This window comes from Ascaphus truei, chromosome 8 (assembly GCF_040206685.1).
Source record: "Ascaphus truei isolate aAscTru1 chromosome 8, aAscTru1.hap1, whole genome shotgun sequence".
Classification (NCBI taxonomy): domain Eukaryota; kingdom Metazoa; phylum Chordata; class Amphibia; order Anura; family Ascaphidae; genus Ascaphus; species Ascaphus truei.
Genome location: NC_134490.1, coordinates 34,409,486 through 34,429,050, shown reverse-complemented (window position 1 = coordinate 34,429,050; position 19,565 = coordinate 34,409,486). Strand labels below are relative to the sequence as shown.

The following is a 19,565-nucleotide window of genomic DNA, read 5'->3' as shown; positions in this document are numbered from 1 at the left end:
CTCACTCCTTCCCTCTCCCCACACAAAGCCCTCACCTCTCCCTCTCCCCACACAAAGCCCTCACCTCTCCCTCTCCTCACACAAAGCCCTCACCTCTCCCTCTCCCCACACAAAGCCCTCACCTCTCCCTCTCCTCACACAAAGCCCTCACCTCTCTCCCTCTCTCTCCCCACACAAAGCCCTCCCCTCCTTCCCCACACCTAAAACACGTCACTTGCTCAGCACTGTTGGAGACAGGAGTCTGCAATCCGCCTTTCCTCTCTCTCTGTGCCGGGCTGAGAGAGTAAAGGCAGATTGCAGCCTCTCAGTCTCCAGACATGTGGGACCTACCCGCTGAGCAGTTGGCACAGTGTTTCCCATGGGTTCCCAGCACCCTTGGCAGGAGGTTCGTGGCACACAAGGGTACTGCGGCACCCCTGGTGAGAAACACTGCCCTAGATGAAGCTAATAATTGTGCTAACCTGCAACACAATCATTGTCAGAAGCCAGGGTCCAATTATCCCAGATCCAAGATAAGGCTTTAAATATGAATTGTATAATTGTGAGTAAAATATTCTACAATCAAGAGGAAATTAGTGTGCCTTCACGGTAATTACTCAGATAATTAAATGGATGTTAAGAGAACTCGAGATGGAGGGGTATCGTCTTGCAAGCCTGTGAAAGGTTGTCTCATAACTAACCTGATAAATGGTCTGGATATCGCCAGCACTGTCCGAATAAACCAAGAAGGATGAACAATGATCAAAGATTTGAGATTTTTCCTCAGTCTGTGGAAAAGAATGGGGTGAGACAGTGACCATGCCTGGATTCTGAAGACAACGGCGGATCATTTATATAGGGTGCAAAAACACTGCAGCAGATTGATCAACCCACAAAATCTCATTGGTTTCAATAGCAATGCTTTAAGAACTCTAGTGCTGTTTATTTGTTCCAGTGGCAGCTGGAAGACCTTGATAAATGACCCCTCCATTTTCAGAAAAATATTGAGAAGCAAAGGATATGTGCAATATCAGCCTTATATTTTGAGACTGCTGATCAAATCCATTACTATTAGATTAGTGGTTTAAGAGACTAAAAGTATCATTTAGAATATGCACTGATGCACCAATCTTGTGGTTTTTGCTAAATTTGCCTTAAAAAGTAATTTGAGGATCTGTGCCTTCATTATCTTTACCCAATAATGAAACTGGAAGAGAAAGTACTGTATTAGAGGGTCGCACAGTGCAAATGGGAACAGCCTGCCATGCACCTCTAAGTTATAAATCTGTTCATTGAATTTGGAAGATATTGTTACAAACACGTTTCCTATAATATAGTTTAGTATATAGTTTCGGTGGGAAGTGGTGAGAAGATCAGTCTGGCTCTTCACTTCAATGTCCTATATGCAATCACTTGTGCTTCGAATACAGAGAATGTGATGCGATTGCCATCTGCTGGAAATTACTCTACATAGCACATTATCAGACACAGCATTGCTGATTTCTTCTCATATATATTATTATTATTGTTTATTAGAGCAGTAAAACATGCAACATCTTATGGGTTTTTGTTTTCATTAATCAGTTCTGTACTATTAGATGATGCTTACTGCATTTAAAATATATATTATTCATCTCAATGCCATTTTTTAGTTCTAAGGCATCAGTTGGCTTCTATAGCAGGCTTTAGACCACCTTCTAAGCAGTGCAAGATATGTGCAACACTTTCCTGTTTGGGATAAATTGTTGCCAATATTCCCATCAGTTTAATCTGCAAACTGTAACAATACATGTTATTTTAGGAATATAAGGATACATTGTTTATAAAATATTTTACCAGGAAGTAATACATTGAGAGTTACCTCTCGTTTTCAAGTATGTCCTGGGCACAGAGTTAAGACAAATAATACATGGTTACAAATACAGTTACATAAATGAACAGGGTATACATTATATACAAGACATTGCGTGCACAGTTAAAGAAAATATATATTATGGGTGTATGAAACAGTTACAGACCAGATTAAAGTGTGAGACAGCTTTAGATTTGAAAGAACTTAAGCTGGTGGTGGATGTGAGAGTCTCTGGTAGGTTGTTCCAGTTTCGGGGTGCACGGTAAGAGAAGGAGGAGCGGCCGGATACTTTGTTGAGCCTTGGGACTATGAACAGTCTTTTGGAGTCAGATCTCAGACGATAAGTGCAGCATGTGGTAGGGGTGAGGAGCTTGTTCAGGTAGCTGGGTAGCTTGCCCATAAAGAATTTGAAGGCAAGACAGGAAAGGTGAACTTTGCACCTAGACTCTAGTGATGACCAATCTAGTTCTTTGAGCATTTCGCAGTGATGTGTGTTGTAGTTGCATTGGAGAACAAAACGACAAATTGAATTGTAGAGGGTGTCAAGTTTGCTAAGGTTGGTTTGAGGTGCCGAGCCATATGCTATGACTCCATAGTCACTAATTGGCATTAGCATCGGCTTGTAGCTACAAGTTACATTGTACATTACATTGTAGCTGCTGAGTTACACTGACTGAAGCGGCCATTATGTTAGTCACACAATCAGGATTTTTACAGATTTATAACACGAGCACTAAACGATTGCCAGTTCCGGTAAGAATGTAGAATTATACATTCTCACATCTATACATATACAAATAATAAGAAAAAAAGGGGGGCGGGGGGAATATAGTGTTGCTGCTTTAATAAAGCGCCAAATTATTGTGCAGCGCAGTACAATGGGGAAACAGAATTATATCAATTGCATAATAAGGACAAACAAGCGCAAGCAGATACCGAAGGTAATGAGCGTCATGTTCGTGAAAGCTTACAATCTAGAGGGAGTTAGTGGCAAAGGTAAAACAAAAGGTGAAGTGGCTGCTCATTGTGAGACTAAGTATGCCTCAGGGTGGAGTTTGGTCTCGCCGTGCAACTGGTACCTTTAAGGTTTGGGGGTGTGGATGTTAGGGGATGTCCGATAACGTGCAGTTTGATACGGCCGCACTGCTGGTCCCATTGTGGTTAGTGAGTGCTGGACTGGTTTCCTTAACAAAGTCCCTTTTCAATTAGCTTTGAAATGTCCTAGAGCTGGAGGAGAACCTGATGGTGCGTGGGAGGGAATTCCAGAGAGAGGGGGCAGCACGGGAGAAGTCATGCAGGTGGAAGTTAGAGCAGGTAATAAGGGAGGAGGAAAGCCAGAGGTCATGGGCAGAACAGAGGGGGTATTTACTGTAGGAGAGTATTTGGAGACGAGGGCTGAGATGTAAGGGGGGGGGGGGGGCGCATCGTTGTAAGTCAAAGCTAGGATTTTCAATTTGATTCTAGAGGATATGGGAAGCCAATGTAGGGATTTGCACAGTGGAGAAGCTGATGCGGAGCAGTGAGTGAGGCATATAAGTCTGGCAGCATTTCGGATGGATTGGAGTTGGGGCAGGCGGATGCCAACTAGGGGAAGGTTGCAGTAGTCAAGGCGGGACAAGATGCAGAGTGAGGTAGGATTTTAATTGCGTCATGAATGAGAAAAGGGGTGTATCCTAGAGGTAGAGATGGCAGGATTTAATGAGGGATTGAATGTGAGGAATGAAAGAGACTCTCAAAGACACCCCCTGCATTTACTTGGGGGTGTTGATGAGATTGTGGTTTGGGTGTAGGGGTGACTGTGGAAAGGAGGAAAGGTTAGCATTTCTGTTTTGGACATGTTAGGCTTCAGGTAACGGTGTGACGTACAGGAGGAGATTACATTACGGAGAGCCAGTGGGTGACACGGAACGAGAGAGAGGGACAGGTCAGGGTAAGAAAGGTACATTTTGAGTGTCGTCATCATAGAGATGATACTGAAAGCCAAAAGAGGTGTATTAGTTCACTAAAAAAAAGAGGTATAGAGTGAGAAAAAGAGGAGGGACATATATAAAGGCAACATTTCTCAAATGTGGATCTACTACCCTGGTTTTCCTTGTCACAGACACAGTGTTTACCATAACCTTACTGTCTGGTTTGCAATCTCTCATACGTGTATTTTACTCAATACGCACATGTAGGGGGTAAGTAGTAGTTACTCACCTCCTGTCAATCATCTGGTAGCATTTCTTCAGCCATCCTAACCCTGGCATCCTCCTGCGAGGCGTGGCACCGTTCAGGTACACGATCATGTAATCCTCAGCTACCAGCAGCTCCAGACTGCTGATGATATAACTGCCAAAACCAAAGAGAGCCGTCAGGATAAGTGGAGAAAAGCAGGGACATTAAGGGAACATTGTCTCACCCCTGTCCTATTCAGTCTGCCCTTTACCATTCGAACCTCACCATGGGGTCCCAATACTGCTGTTTGCAAAGAAGGACTCGCTACCCTACCTTTCAAAGACTACCACGATAATTTCCAGTTCTATTTAGACTTTCATAGCTCTGGAGTGTTCCCTAAGACTTTGTTCATTTTTGGTACATAATGTTGCTGTATTTTCCCCCCCCACCACCTCTGCTGAGAGGCAGCTCTATGCATTCACCTTCATATGAGTGGAAAAGGATTTCCTCCCATTTCCACTTTTTCAGCACTATTTCAAAGATGGAAAACCTTATCCTCTTGCACCTTGGGCTTGAATGAACGAAGCAGTGCTCTGCCATAGGACAGCTTATGATGCCGGAAGACCCATGTAATAGGGACTTATCACTGTTTGAGAGAAACTACCTCTAAATTCAGCAGTGTGCTGGTTAATTGCACACAAGTAATCAACCAGACTTCACCTGGCTGATTACGACTCTTAGAAAAAGACTGATGTGAGAAACAGGAGAGGGATTCCTTAGCTCACATTTGGGCTGACAGAAGGAGCGCAGAGAAGCCTGCACACAGACACTGTCTTGAGCACAAAGGCTGTGCTGAGATAAATACACCCAGACACCTATATTTCCTGGACACAGAGGACCCAGGAACCTGCCAGAGACTGACATGGAGGGCCACCTGCTTAAGGTACTTCCTGAGACGTTGGGGTGATAGGCTGGTAATGGGAATATCCCTCCAGTCCTGCAGATAGGGTCTGGGGAAGTAAGTTAGCCCTTACAAAGGGATAGGGGTTTGTTATTTTGTTGGTTTTGTATGTTTTGCATGGATAAAGGAACAGGCTCAATAAAGGCAAAATATAATTTCACCCAAATCGGTCTCCATTATATGTACCTCTGCACACATCGCTCACAACTCCTTACAGCACATTCAGGTGAATGGAACAAAATGTGTCTTCTATGTGAGACTTAGGTTAATTATGGAATAGCACCACTTATTAAATATGGGCCTTTAATTTTACAGCTAAAGCATTTAAACAATACTCTTAAACACTGATCTCTGCTATCTAATCTGAATAGCTTTACCATGCCATATCTGGAGATGTGGCTTCCGTATAGCAGCTCTGATTCTGAGCAACTGTTTATACTTATAACATTAGGTAATAATGTGAGTTTATACACAAGCACATCTGGTGTCCCTTTAACAGGTTCCTGTTTCTTGTGGCTACTCACTAACTCGATACACCACATGCATACAAAGTAATTCCCACGTACAGGAAGAGGTTCTCCATGATGTAATGGTAATCGGGACAGTTGCTATCTGGGAGAGAGCAGGCAGCAAAGACAATGATGGCATTCAGACCTTCGCCATAGTATCCTGTGGGAAAAGATAAAGGAGGTGGCAAGAGCAGTAGGTGTAACAAGGAGAGATTCAGGTCAAGGGAAAGTGGAAGGGCAGCAACAAAGAACAGAATGTTCTTTCATGAATCTAACTATTGTTATTATTAAAGAAGTTAATGGAAGTATTTTGCGAACAACACTGAGTAAAAACAAAGGTCACCTGTCAGATGATCCAGCCTAAATATGCATCATTTGCTACCCTATCCGTGCCATCTCACCTCCATGTGTCACCACCTTCATGTAAGGTTTTATGATCTGCAAATCAATACGATGTTCCTGCTCCCCAATTATAACCGTCCTCCACAAGCGTCCATTGGTAGCTCCGCTCTCTTCTACTGCCCCATCACCAAACAGGTCAGCCCCGTCTCCGGGCATATTTTTGGCACTGGCCACAGGTGTGTCATCTAGAGAGAAACAAGGTGTAAGCTGGTATTTGATATTATGAGAAGCTAACAGAATGAGCTCTAACAATCAGGTGCGTTCTCATTTGACATATTGCACTGTTACTATGACCAAACAGGAAACAAGAAGGGCACTATGGATTTCTGCAAAAAAACACATTTTAGCCATCAATTTAGCCTTTTTCAAGTCATTTCATTGAAAAAGACTACTGTGATCAGGGCCGTTTTAAGACCTTATATACACACAGAGAACACCCGCACAACTTAGTATTTTGAACCAATGTGAGGTGCTAACTAGGTAGAAACAAGAATGCATAAATAGAGAAAAGAAACCTAGTATATAAGCACTCTTCTTCACAACTAAATGTATAATGAATGTATTAAAATACTTTATTGAATCAATGAATAAAAAAATGGGGTTTAAAATAAGATATATATCAAACAGTACGTGACTGTCATTAGTAACGTAACTCTGGTAAGTTAGGTTGATGAAACATATGGGGATCCCTTATAGATATTCGGGATCCTTATGCTATTGTATAGCTGCCTATTAATATAGGACCTATATTAATAGGCAGCTATACAATAGCATAAGGATCCCGAATATCTATAAGGGATCCCCATATGTTTCATCAACCTAACTTACCAGAGTTACGTTACTAATGACAGTCACGTACTGTTTGATATATATCTTATTTTAAACCCCATTTTTTTATTCATTGATTCAATAAAGTATTTTAATACATTCATTATACATTTAGTTGTGAAGAAGAGTGCTTATATACTAGGTTTCTTTTCTCTATTTATGCCGTTTTAAGACCTTCATAGGCCCTAGGCACTTTTATTTCTAGAGGCCTGTGTGTCCGATATGTTTACTTATTTTTATGCTAATTTCATCGTTTGCTTGTTTCTTTCGATATGAGCGATATTTGGCATCGATACTTTTGTTTCGATATTTAAAGTTATCGATACTTCGAAGGCATTTTAAATGAAAATTTGCTGTTTTCTCTTATTTTGTGATTGTTTTTTGTTTAGGTATTTTTTCAAGTGAAATATTGTAGGCCCTAAAAGGTTCGTAGGCCCCAGGCACTGTGCCTAGTCGGCCTAATCTATAAAGCGGCCCTGACTGTGATAGCCAAAACATCGCTTCCTGTTTGGTTCAGATATCGCAGTGAGTAACTGGTCTCACCCCGAGAAAGGAGCACTGGTATAAGTATTATTTAGCTTACTTTTTTATTGTTTGGTGTGCAACCTCACTATTTTTCACTGTTACTATGTCATCATATTCTCTGTAAGTCACCACTGCAGTTTAGACCCTGGACTGACTCTTTTCTTACCTTCCCATTCTAACTCATTCCCGTTTCCCAGAAACTCCAGGGAATCCGTCTCATCTGGAGTCTCAATATCATCCACATTAATATCCAGGTCATCTGGAGTGTCCAGAAAGTCATCAGACAGCACCGACCCCTCGCTCTGATCCAGGGAGATGTTAATTTCAGGGGCCACAAGTGTCTTGCGCTTGCGATGGGACCCGTTGACGTTTAACGTGCTCGGTGGAGCTAAATGAAATATGGAAACATACACGTGAGGCTGGTTGGCTTGTATCACCTTTGGGTGCAGGATTTTGTAGTAGCTGGTACCTACAGGAAGTGATGTCATCTTCTGTCGGGCTGCAGAGAGAGTCCATTCCTGTATCTTCAGGAAGAGGCCTGGGCATCGTCAGCACCGTGCAGGATACCGGTAAAAAGAAGCACAGAGACATTTAACATGGCAAATACATGTTTATGTTCTAATCCACAATTTGCCTATTTCAAATACAACTTCTAATGGTTTCCCAAGTTCCTGTAATAGCTCCACTAGAACATGTGTATCTTCAACAATCAAGACGTCTTACTTACTTTCACAATCCCAAATTGGTGTGCCCTGGATCGACTTCATTATTCTATTTGTTTTTCACCCTGGTGAAGGCTCCTCTGGGAACTGAAGCATCGGTTTCCTGATCCTTTATTGCTATATTTATATTTATTTATTTTATCTGTGTGCTGTTTTCCTTTCCCCCAGCAAATACTTTTTGGATTTGTTTAAAACGTGCACACTAGGGTCCTTAGACTTTGGTCATTTTGAGTGCTTCTCATTTATCCATAGTCAGAGCGGATGACCCACAGAACTGATAAAGACAATAGGATCTATTTACTAAAGTCTCCTGGCTGCAAAAATAGGCCAAAACCAGTGCAAAAAACAGCTATATTCATCAAAGAAAAGGAATCCCATTGAAAGCAATGGGAGTTTTCCCTTTCATAAATCTGGTGCACTTCTTTTGCACAGACTCTACCCCAGTTTTGCAGCTGTGAGATTTTAGTAAATAACCCCTAAGGTCTCCTTTCATACTGCCAGACATCTGCATACTACAAACGGGTATTGGTTACATCAGCAAGGTTAACCTCTTCACTGTGCTATAGCTTCCACTGTTGTTAAACTGTTAACGTCAGCATTCCTTCTAAAACCACTGTCCTTGTGAAATCCCGGAGACTGAAGGAATACATCCCAAAGGCAATAACACGCCCCGAAGGCAAGTGATGTATTTACAGAGAGGAAAGGCTGTCTGGTTTGGGGTATATCAGCATAGTGGATCTGTAAGCATACATGACCTGTCAGCTGACAGTCTTAAGTCTGTGTTCTGCAGGAGAGACCCAGTACACATATTTCTTGTGATGTATTGCAGGCAAAGTAGTGAAATGCCATGAAGTTGCATTTATATTTTAAGGCACAAAAATGCTGTGTGAGCCTTGTGCCGCTGCATGTGTTATATAACCTAGTGTAAATATTGCGGTAGATTTCCAGTCAAACCTTTCAGTTTCAATGAAGCCTGTAAAATATTGCTCTGCAATGAACTGCAGGCTACTCTGGTACTGAAGTAGATAATAAAGAAAATGCATACCTCCTTTTCTCACAGCAAGAGCTGTATTCTCTTGAGATGTCGCTGGTGTGGTCCTTGTATATGATAGAGAAGATTTTGGCTTTGTTGTAATCCGAATCCACTGTATTTAACCATCTAAAACATATCTGATCATATGATGTGGTGTTTTGCCACATACAGCACCTGCTCCCTGCCTGCTGTGATTCTCTGGCTAAATGGATGCTACAGGCACACTGAGCATGCTCTCTGCATCTTCTCACCACAGCATCATTGCAGACCTGGGAACAGACGCACGCACATAGCTCCTCCTCCCTGATTCCGATCCCTTAGTCCCAGACCAGACATTGCAAGCAGCTGTATCTGTATTCCACTGGAACAAAAACCAGCTCAATCTTCAGTGCAGCTACCTGCCTGGTAAGTCGGTTACACCACACCTTCTGTCTGTACTTCATGAAAGATTTCATGCGATTGTCAGAAAGCATTAAATAATTAGGGTGGAAATACTTTTATTGCCATTACTGATGTTTTAAAAAAAATGAAGCTTTTAGGACAACTCAAATCATCCTCCAGAGTCCAGTCCAGTTCTTTAGAACACGTACTTTTCTAACAATCATTTGGCTGATAAATATCCTTTCTATCCAACTATCTTTTTCTTTTTGCTTACAGTACATGTGAAATGGCGAATCCTGTGTGGTTCACCCAACCTTCATTTATTTAACCCCTTCTCTGCACTTTGGGACCTCACTTAGTATCAGCGCTATCATGGGAAGTGTGTTATGTTTTGGGGGTCCGGCTATGGGTTCAGCGTCTCTCTCAGTACTAGCTTCCGTACGGTATGTCAAGGGAACCTTTAACCACACATTAAAACACAAAGTCAGCCCCTCACACATGCATCCTGTTCTCATGTCCATGCACCGACATTGTATACACCAGGGGTAGCCAACTCCAGTCTTCAAGGGCCACCAACAGGTCAGGTTTTCAGGATATTGCTGCTTCAGCACAGGTGGCTCAATCTTCGACTGAGCCACTGATTGAGCCCCCCAGTGCTGAAGCAGGGATATCCTGAAAATCTGACCTGCTGGTGGCCCTTGAGAACTGAAGTATACCAGAAATGTTTGCATTTTATATTTTAAAGTGTCAAATATGGTGCTATATAAGATAATAATGCAGACAATCCCTATTAGATGCATTGCTTGGGATGTGTGCGGAGAAGGGTTCTGCTTGGCAAAGTTCCAAAGCAGATGTGCAGACGTCCCATCCCGGCAGCTGGGGGTTTCACAGCTGCTTATCTGTACATCTAGATTATGAATGGACAGGAGACCATCTCACTAAAAGGGTTGGGAGACACAGTCTCTGCACTGTGCATATACACAGGGTATCTGTGGCCCAGACAACAGGACACAGTTTTATTGCAGCTGTGGATAGAAAGGACACTGGAGTGATTTGAACTAACAGACTCTCAGATGTTCCTGTTTCCTTTTGTATCTAAGGTCTATGTATTAAACAGACTATTCATGTTTTACAGCATTTCAGAGAAAACGTAATCAGTTCATTTCTATGTCAAATTAAATAAAGCTGTTCCTGAGGTTTCTGACTTTTGATGCAGGTTTGTCAGCCGAGTTATTTCATTGTACAGATATAGTAAGACTCGCTGTCCCCAGCGTCACGGACGAACAAGCAAAGGTCTGCGGCGATGGGGACAGTGTCTGCTGCCATCGCGCTGCGGGGGGGTCCATGCTCCTGAAGGGGATCCCCCGCAGCGTTTGATGCCTCTACCACCATGGCCACGTGACTGCGAGCTGCCACGGCACCCAAAGATATTACGTCTTGCTACCTCTGTCGGTTGTGATATGTTTTAGAGGATCAACAAAAGCTCTGTCCAATCTCATTTATTCTATGTTAAACTCTATTGGTCGGCTAAAAGGTATCACAACGCACAACAAACCTTATCCAGGACTAAAGGGGTCAGTCTATATTGTCCGAGAACCATTGACTTCAAAAGGGATTTGGGGCCAAAAACGGGCCGAACGGCCATTTCAGAAAAGTAAGCGCGCAGGAGCAGGGCCCTCATTGCCTCTCTGTATCTGTTTGTGCATGTGTGTCCTCACCTGTGTGTAACTGTTTATGTCATGTACATAACTCTGCACCCCCATTGTACCGTGCTGTGGAATATGTTGGCGCTTCCCAAATAATTGATGATAATAATAATAATGTAGAATAAGATCCTAATAAGGTTACTAGAACTGGGAACTACATGCAGCTCAGTTGTAAGCCTGTTTTAATATTAGTATCAATTCACTCCTATTGCGCCATGTAGCAATTCCAATTGCTTGCAAATACAAATGGGACAAAGGGACAGTTTTGGAGCCAGGTACACAGAGCACAATCATGGGATGCTCTTATAAATATAACCCAACATGTGCTCATAACATCAGCAGACGGACCACTGGAAAGGGGCTGTTAGGGCTATCTCGTACACACACATCATCAGAATGCTTTATTGCTTGCAAATACAAAGGGCTGATCAACTTTGTAGTAATACCTTATGCACTTGCACACTTCTTATATTATTGGATATACACACTTTAGTGTGCTTTTGACCGTGTGTTTTTCATATACAATATGGCGCTTATTCTTTATATAACATAAGCATTCTGACTACAGTAATAAATAAAAAAAATATATACATATATATTTATCAATTATTATTTAATTTACTGTTGTGGTCCTTATTTAAAACTCAACATAAAAAATATTCAATCCTCTTTTCCGCAGCTAGTCAATTTATATTATTATCATATTATAGACAACTGGTGAGGTAGAATAAGAAGTACTTTCTAAATACTCTGAAGCGGCTCATTGGGACTTTGCAGACTAAAATCTCCATTGACGCAAAATTAACACTTCTCTCTTCGCCCAGCTTTTCTCCAGAATTGCCCTAGGGCTGTACTTATTCCCTTTCAACCTTATAAGGTGCTGTAACAGACCCCCTCCCCCCCACCCCCCAGCATGCTGTGTTGGGCAAAAGAAGCTGGAAGGAATCATTGCAACAAAGGACTTACCTGGGAAAGTCCTCATCCTGCCATTCTTCCTTCACCTCCACATCCACAGTCTCCATGCGCAGAGTAGCCTCTGTAGTCCCCATTGAGCTCGGAGGCAGATCAGCGAGTATCAGAACAATCAAGGATGGAGGGGGAGAAGTTCCTGGAATACAGAACACAAATGTCTCAGGGGTGGGATTAGAGAGAGGTGTTTTGATAGGACACTTCATTTCTAGTGAAATGATGGTGGAGAGGCTACTCGGATCATCAGTTATTTTCACTCGTACGACACACACAATTTTAGTTGCATTTAGGAAACTTCTCTGGAAAGAGCCATGTGTCCTTCAATACTGACATTGTTATATGTGTGTATATATGTATGTATGGATGGATGTAGATGTATCTGTACTGTGTTAGCCGAGCTTAAAAATCAAAATCAAATAGACGATACCGTTCTGTGGCTAACGAAATGCTTTTATTTGTATGAGCTTTCGAGATACACTGATCTCTTATTCCGGCGATGTAACATCGCCGGAAGAGATCAGAGATCTCGAAAGCTCGCACAAATAAAAGCATTTTGTTAGCCACAGAACGGTATCGTCTATTCATTTTTGATTTGATATATGTATATATTTTTATAGCCCCCTTTCCCTATGCCTAAGGGAACTACGCGGGTAACTAAGCGTGCTGCTAAACCTGCTTGCTCACATGAGGCCTAAGCCTCCGCCTCTGGGAGCCTGGGGTGAGCTCTTTATCCTTGCAGTGCAGCGCCTCCACCTATGAGGGATCCCAGCTTTGGCGGGATAACCCCTCACAGGAACCAATAAACAGTAATGAGTAATACACCACACAAAGTATATAACTAAGGTTTACTGTATACACTACTAACACATACAATAACAGCAATAACTGTACTCACAGTATACACCCAATGACCCAACACGTGGTGGTTCCCCCAAAGTACTGAGGGTGCTATGGCACCAATACTTCATGTGTCCTGTCCCAGCAATTCCCACCCAAGTGTGAGGTAGCGCTACCCCCTGTGGATGTAGGTGCACGTTGGGCACCTGCCTGGGTACTACAGTAGCCACATGTTGCTTGGTGTAGTGAGTTGGAATGTGTCCCACGCAGTGGGGCTTCCAACACAAATACCCTCTCTCCTAAGGGGTCCGGATCCTCCTTGCCGTGTGAGCTCCAGCCGGAGGGGCTCACAAAATGTCTAATGGAGCCTGTAACCTGGTTCGAGGCTGCAGGGCACCGCGTGGCTGTCCGGTCACGGTGCAACAGTACTGGTAAGGGGAAGAGTCCCTATCTGGGGCCTTCCCTACAATACTACTTCGCTAGTGTCTCAGGGCCTGTCTGAGGCCTAGGGGCAGAGTTCTGGCCTAGTCCAAGGGCTACTGGCACCCGTGACGCATCCGTCCTCTCTGCCGCTCCTGGAAGACTGACTAGTGGGCTTTCTGCGCGTGTAGTATATCCTGTTCCTCCTCTCTTCAGAGCCCTATTGGCTAGGACAGCCCCATGTGGTGTTTCCCTTCCCCCGGAGAATTCTGGGACGTAGTCCCGCAGCTGCATGTGAGGAGCTATCCTAATATGGCCGCCGCCTCCTGCACTGCGCATACGCCACTCGTAAAATGGCCACCCCCACCTCCCGATCACACGGCGCTCCGGGGAACCACTGAACAGCTCCCCCGCACCGGAGGCAGGGTAGGGGGACTCGGACACACACACACACACACACACACACACACACACACACACACACACACACACACACACACACACACACACACACACACACACACACACACATATATATAAAATATCTCTAGTTAAACATCATTTAATTTCCTGGTTCCCTGTTATCCTGGTGACATTTGTTAGTACTGTACTCAGTTTTGGTCTCCCCTGTCCCTTGGTCATCTGCATCATGACCATTTAAGAGAATGAACTCCCTCATAATAACCTCTTTTTCAGTTTCTTTGCTTTTGTTAGAAAGGCTCCCAAGATTGCAGAGATGGGAGCGTTCTTCAGAGCCCCTTTCAACCTTTCTGCTCTTCATCCTTTATGTAGAAATGCCCACGGCCATCAAATATGTTTCTACATGAAAGCATCAGCACACACAATCTAATCTTCACATGTCCATATAACCACTGGTATTTTCCAGTGCTAGAAATGGAGCTTTGTATCTTGGAAAGTACAACAATAATAATTTAACGTTGGTCCAATAAAAGGTAATTCAACCTACAACAAATGTTGTATTATATTCATAGAAACCCATGTGACAAACTAGAAGAAATACACTAAAAATATTAAATGTAGTACCTTCCCTTTTGGGATTTGTTGATGTTATAATATTTTATCACTGCGTGTGATGGGATGTCTATACCACACACAGCAGAAAGCATGAGAGGATTAACAATCCACATTTAGCAAAAACTGCAGAGATTGCAGGCAAACCCTCACCTAAAGTCCACTAGCCAGCTCCAGGTAAATAGGAGTCAGATGTGGCTCATTTAAGAGGATATTTCAAAAGGAGATGTTTTTTCTCTCACTAGGAGTGTGGAGGTAGGAGCTGTGTCTCCCCAAGGAAACGGAAGTCTTCTCTGCAACCATGGGCTGAAAGCTATTGGTCTTTTGTAAAACTGCACATTCTTTTCTGTTTGTTTTGCTTGCTGTAAAGACTGCCTCTTAAATGTGTAGTGAAGTATTGTCCCAGCAGAATTTCTCTGCCTATGTGGGAGTAAATGGAACACGATGTCCTGAAAGTTCCATTGTTTTGCCCTTGACTCCACACCATGCTGTCAGATGGCCAATCCCTCACAATGCCATATATAAGCTTCTTGTCACCAATATCGAGATTAGATTTGACTGGATCTTAACGTGTTCGAAAACAGAAACCACAAGTCAGACAGAAGCACGAAATCACTAGAGACTAAGGGCCGTTCTATACAGCATGCGGCCGTGCGTGCCTATGCGAAAGCGTGTGCACGTGCTGCATGCTTTTTGTATGTTTACTGTGTGAGTATACAGTGTTTATGTGTGTATGTATGTGTGTGTGTGTATGTATGTGTATGTATGTATGTGTAATTTATTATTTATTAAAAAAAAAAACATTGGTAGAAATAATATATTTATTAAATTTGTGTAGACACACAAATACATACACACATACACATACTCAAACACACATATACATACATACACATGCATACATATATACACACACACATACATTTAGAGCCGGTAGCGGCGCGAAAAGATGAATTTCCTCATCTTCGCCGCTGTCTGTCGACTCCCCGCTCCCTGCCGTGCGCGCCCGGCCCTTGTATAGAAAGGCTGACTGACGTCAGCCAACTAAAATTCCGCGCGCACGTCGCAGCTCGCGCCCGACACTATAGAACGTGCCTAAGACTATAACAAGACATATGTCTTTGTGTCTGAGGGCAAGCGGAACAACTGGGCTATGTAAAGGCACAAGATGTGCATCAGAAATATTTATAGTACAGCCTTGGCTAGAAGGGTATTGGTACAGCAATATGGCTTGGTTAATCCTTTGATGGGTCTCTAACGTCGTCATATATTGAAACTTTAAACCTTAATATTGCTCTGCGCAATTTACCAGACAACGCTTCCCCAGCGATATGTAGTAATCTAAGACAGGGGTGCGCAACTCCACTCCTCAGGGGCCACCAACAAGTCCGGTTTTCAGGAAATCCCTGGTTCAGCACAGGTGTCTCAATCAATGGCTCAGTCCCTTGAGGACTGGAGTTGCCCACCCCTGATCTAGGATGTAGTTGGGACAGTGACAGCCACAACCAGGAATCTTGTGAGCCCTTCAAAGTCTTTGCACATCAATAAAAATGTATTCCTCAAGACATTTTCTATGAAAAATAAACGAAGTCCAATGTTTTAATAAAAATGACACTGTGCAAAGGGAACAGTGGTGGTTTTAGCTGGGCAATTACAGCCTTCATTTCTGCCATTTGGGTTTTACCGTGTAGACCAGAACTCTAGAAATGTGCAGCTACAATTCCAACCCAGAGGTGGCTGCATTAATAGCTACAAAGCATATATTGTAATAACTTGGGTATAGAGCACAGGTATTAATGCATCTAAGGGAGGGAGGGAGCGGTTCAGTGAGTAAAGACACTGACTGGCACTGAGTTTGAAGCAGGGGAACCTGGTTCAATTCCCGGTGTCGGCTCCTTGTGACCTTGGGCAAGTCACTTTATCTCCCTGTGCCTCAGGCACCAAAAAACATAGATTGTAAGCTCCACGGGGCAGGGACTTGTGCCTGCAAAATGTCTCTGTAAAGCACTGCATACAACTAGCAGCACTATACAAGAACATGCTATTATTATTATTATTATTATTATTATTATTATTATTATTATTATCTAGGACCAGCATTACCGCTGGCAATTTACCTACCTCTTTGGGGAGGCTTCAACAGTCTGCAAGGTGGATGCTCATGGAAAATGGCTACGCGGGGAGGATTCCCAGCGCTGCTGCCCTGTTCTGCTCAGTGAAAACGAGGAGGCAGTATCGCCAGGCGGGCATCCCTGGCACACAACAGTTTAAATCCGGGTAAATTCCAATCTGCTTCTAGAATCTGGGAGCAGAGAAGCAATCAAGGATGCTAGTATCCTTCATCCCTGGGATTTGTAAAACACCTTCATGACAATGATGCCTCTTGCTGCTATGGCCAAGACTCTGTATTCCTGACTCACATCTGGTACAGGTTTAGCAGCTGATGTACTGTCTTTTGTGCCTGTGCAATGGAGGAGATGGGAAGAAGGGGAGGGGGGAGAGCCTCCATCAATTCCCATCCCTCCCTTTTCAGTGGCACGTGAGTTCGGATTGGTTGGGAGCTGGCAGCATCCTGGCAAATTGAACAGCTCCTGTCAGGGAGAGACAGGGAGAACAAGCTTTAAAGAGCCCATCAATGTGTTAACTCCTTCACTGCTAACGATGCTGCTGTTCTTACAGGTGCCGTGTGGGAGATGTGTGCTGGTACGGGTTATATGAGCAGAAGATGTTATAGAATAGGGCAATATAGATAGACGGAGAGACATGTAGACAAACTAGTGGCTGCTGCACACCATTAATGAAATAATACAAACAATACAATTACTGGTGCTTCTGGTCCAGGGAAAACCTGTTGGTAATCCAAATGAATCCAGAAAAAGGGGTAATGAATCCGGGCACTTCGGATTTCAAATAAGTGCATTTATTGAGCCAGAAAAAATAATACTTTTTTTTTTGGCTCAATAAATTCACTTATTTGAAATCCGAAGTGCCCGGATTCATTATCCCTTTTTCTGGAGCCATGTAGACAGCCATATCCAGACTCCTCACATTAAGCACAAGCAATGTGGACTGACACTATTAAACAGGTTTTATGCCAGGTATTGCACACAAGCTTTCAAGATCACACGTCCCTTCTGTAGATGCGGCAATTATTTGCACTTAACACTGTGCATCTGCACTGGCTTTATAAAACTAATATTTAATTATATAAAAAGTAAAGTTTTAATTACAAAGTTACTTTTTTTTAAAAATATATATGTTTATTTAGGTATACTTTACCCAAACCGGAGTTCCCAAAAAGAAGATGCAGCACACTGCAGGTAAGTGGGCACACAAAATGTATTGGGCAAAAGAAACAAAAAACAACGATTCAGTCTTTATATCAGGACCTTCATCAGGACTATAAAAGGACCAAAACGTTGTTTATTTTTGCCCAATACACTTTGTGTGCCCACTTACCTGCGGTGGGCTGCATCTTCTTTTTCTGAACTCTGGTTTGGGTAAAGTATACCTATATATTAATGTTACGTTGCATGCACACGCCACCATATGCTTTGAGTGAGGTTGTGACGTAGGTGTGCCTACTGTACTTTGGTTAATATATATATACTGTACATACATACGGTATATGCCTGTGATAAGTGTGAGCAGTGTATATGTTATGTTTCAATAGAAGTGTCAATGTGGTTAAATATTATGCTCCAAGGTTGCCCTCCCTGCTCAACTGACCAATTTGGGAAGTAGTCACAGAGCAAAAGAAGGAATCAATAGGCGCAATTATAGGGAATTGTTATATGGGAAATGAAGGAGTTATAGGGAGTGAGTGTACTGTATGGGGCAATAGGAGGAGTTATAGGGAGCTGTTAAATTCAGCAATAGGAGTTATAGGGAGCGATATGAGGCGATATAGGAAGAAGTTATATGGAGCAATAGAACGAGTTATAGGGAGGGGTTATATGGAGCAAAAGGAGGAGTTACAGGGAGCAATATTAGGAGTTAAGGGGAGGGGTCATCTGGAGCAATAGGAGGAGTTATAGCTAACAGCTATATTGAGCAACAGGAGCATACAGATGCAGTCCTCTGTTCAGGTCGTGCCTCCAGGGGTGCTCCGTGGGCAGTCTGTTGACTGCCCGGAGGGGAATGTGCGCCTCCCGCAGCACGCTGTCACCCGCGATGGCTTTAAAATATCCGGGCGACTCGCGCGCAAGCTAATCGTATGCATGCAGTGGGGGGGTGGGGGTCATTCACGTGCGGGAGCCACGAAGAGGACACGTCGGAACCGGAGACTTAATCTGTAGGAAGGTGTTATATGGAGCAACAGGAAGCATTAGAGGGAGCGGGTATATGGAGCAATAGGAGTTATATGGAGGAGTTATATTGAGCAACAGGAAAAGTTATAGGGAGTGGGTATATGGAGCAATAGGAGATGTTAAAGGGGCAGTTATATTGAGCAATAGGAATTATGTGAAGGGATTATATGGGGAATGAGTTAGAGCAGGTATATGGAGCAATAGGAGATACAGGGTGCAGTTATACGGAGCCAGAGCTTTTTTTGTGACGGTATGCGCCGGTACGTGTACCGGCACCTACCCGCACTGTTTTCTCTTACCTTCTCCTCCTGCTCATCTTCAGGGGCATCTTCTTGTAATGCTGCATCACCATGGAGATGCGACAACACATGGTGCCGTGTTGCCATGATAACGCGACAGAGATGAGGAGAAGGTAAGAGGCCGGGTGGTACTGGCACCTTTTTAAATGACAAAACCAAGCACTGTATGGAGCAATAGGAGTTATAGGGAGTAGTTATATGGAAGGAGTTCCATGGCCACATATATTGAATTTGTCAATATTTTTCAATGTATCATTTTATCATTCAGCTCTGAGCTGCATTTAATCCTTCAGAAACTTGTGCCACATGTTGATTTTTTTTTAAAAGCTTCTTTAAAAAACGTATCATTTCCTTTTCCTGATTCCTCCCCAAATGTGACTTTACCAGATCATATGTATCAATGTACTCCCCCCCTTTTTTATTTATCCCCTTCACTAAATTCTGAAAAATGATTAATTTTTTATTAAAGTAACAAAAAAAACCCCCAAAAAACAGAAGACTAAATGCAAGAATATCGGTAATGTGAGAGCATGCAGCTTACATACTGCTCCCCATGCACTCCTATTCTACACCGCACAGAAGAACAGTTACTGGGCAGCTGATGTTACTGCGCATGCGCGTATGAGTTGGAGGGAGGCGGAGC

At 43.1% G+C, this 19,565-nt stretch overlaps 1 protein-coding gene across 3 annotated transcripts in view; it reads right to left on the bottom strand.

Moving 5' to 3' along the window:
* Positions 1 to 19,538, bottom strand: part of ATCAY (ATCAY kinesin light chain interacting caytaxin) — a 30,375-nt gene extending 10,837 nt beyond the window's left edge. The window contains exons 1-9 of one of the 3 annotated variants that reach the window (XM_075611323.1): positions 19,468 to 19,538; positions 16,435 to 16,904; positions 12,022 to 12,163; positions 7,687 to 7,751; positions 7,380 to 7,601; positions 5,860 to 6,045; positions 5,516 to 5,618; positions 4,031 to 4,162; positions 681 to 767 (exon numbers count right to left, since the gene is read on the bottom strand). In XM_075611323.1, coding sequence (XP_075467438.1) covers positions 681 to 767; positions 4,031 to 4,162; positions 5,516 to 5,618; positions 5,860 to 6,045; positions 7,380 to 7,601; positions 7,687 to 7,751; positions 12,022 to 12,104 — 878 coding nt within the window. In that variant the 5' untranslated portion in view covers positions 12,105 to 12,163; positions 16,435 to 16,904; positions 19,468 to 19,538. Of the gene's footprint in view, positions 1 to 680; positions 768 to 4,030; positions 4,163 to 5,515; positions 5,619 to 5,859; positions 6,046 to 7,379; positions 7,602 to 7,686; positions 7,752 to 8,980; positions 9,932 to 12,021; positions 12,164 to 14,466; positions 14,487 to 16,434; positions 16,905 to 19,467 lie in introns of those variants that run through there. The other 2 variants (XM_075611324.1, XM_075611321.1) reach the window with 2 other exon arrangements.
* Between the last annotated feature and the right edge of the window lie 27 nt (positions 19,539 to 19,565).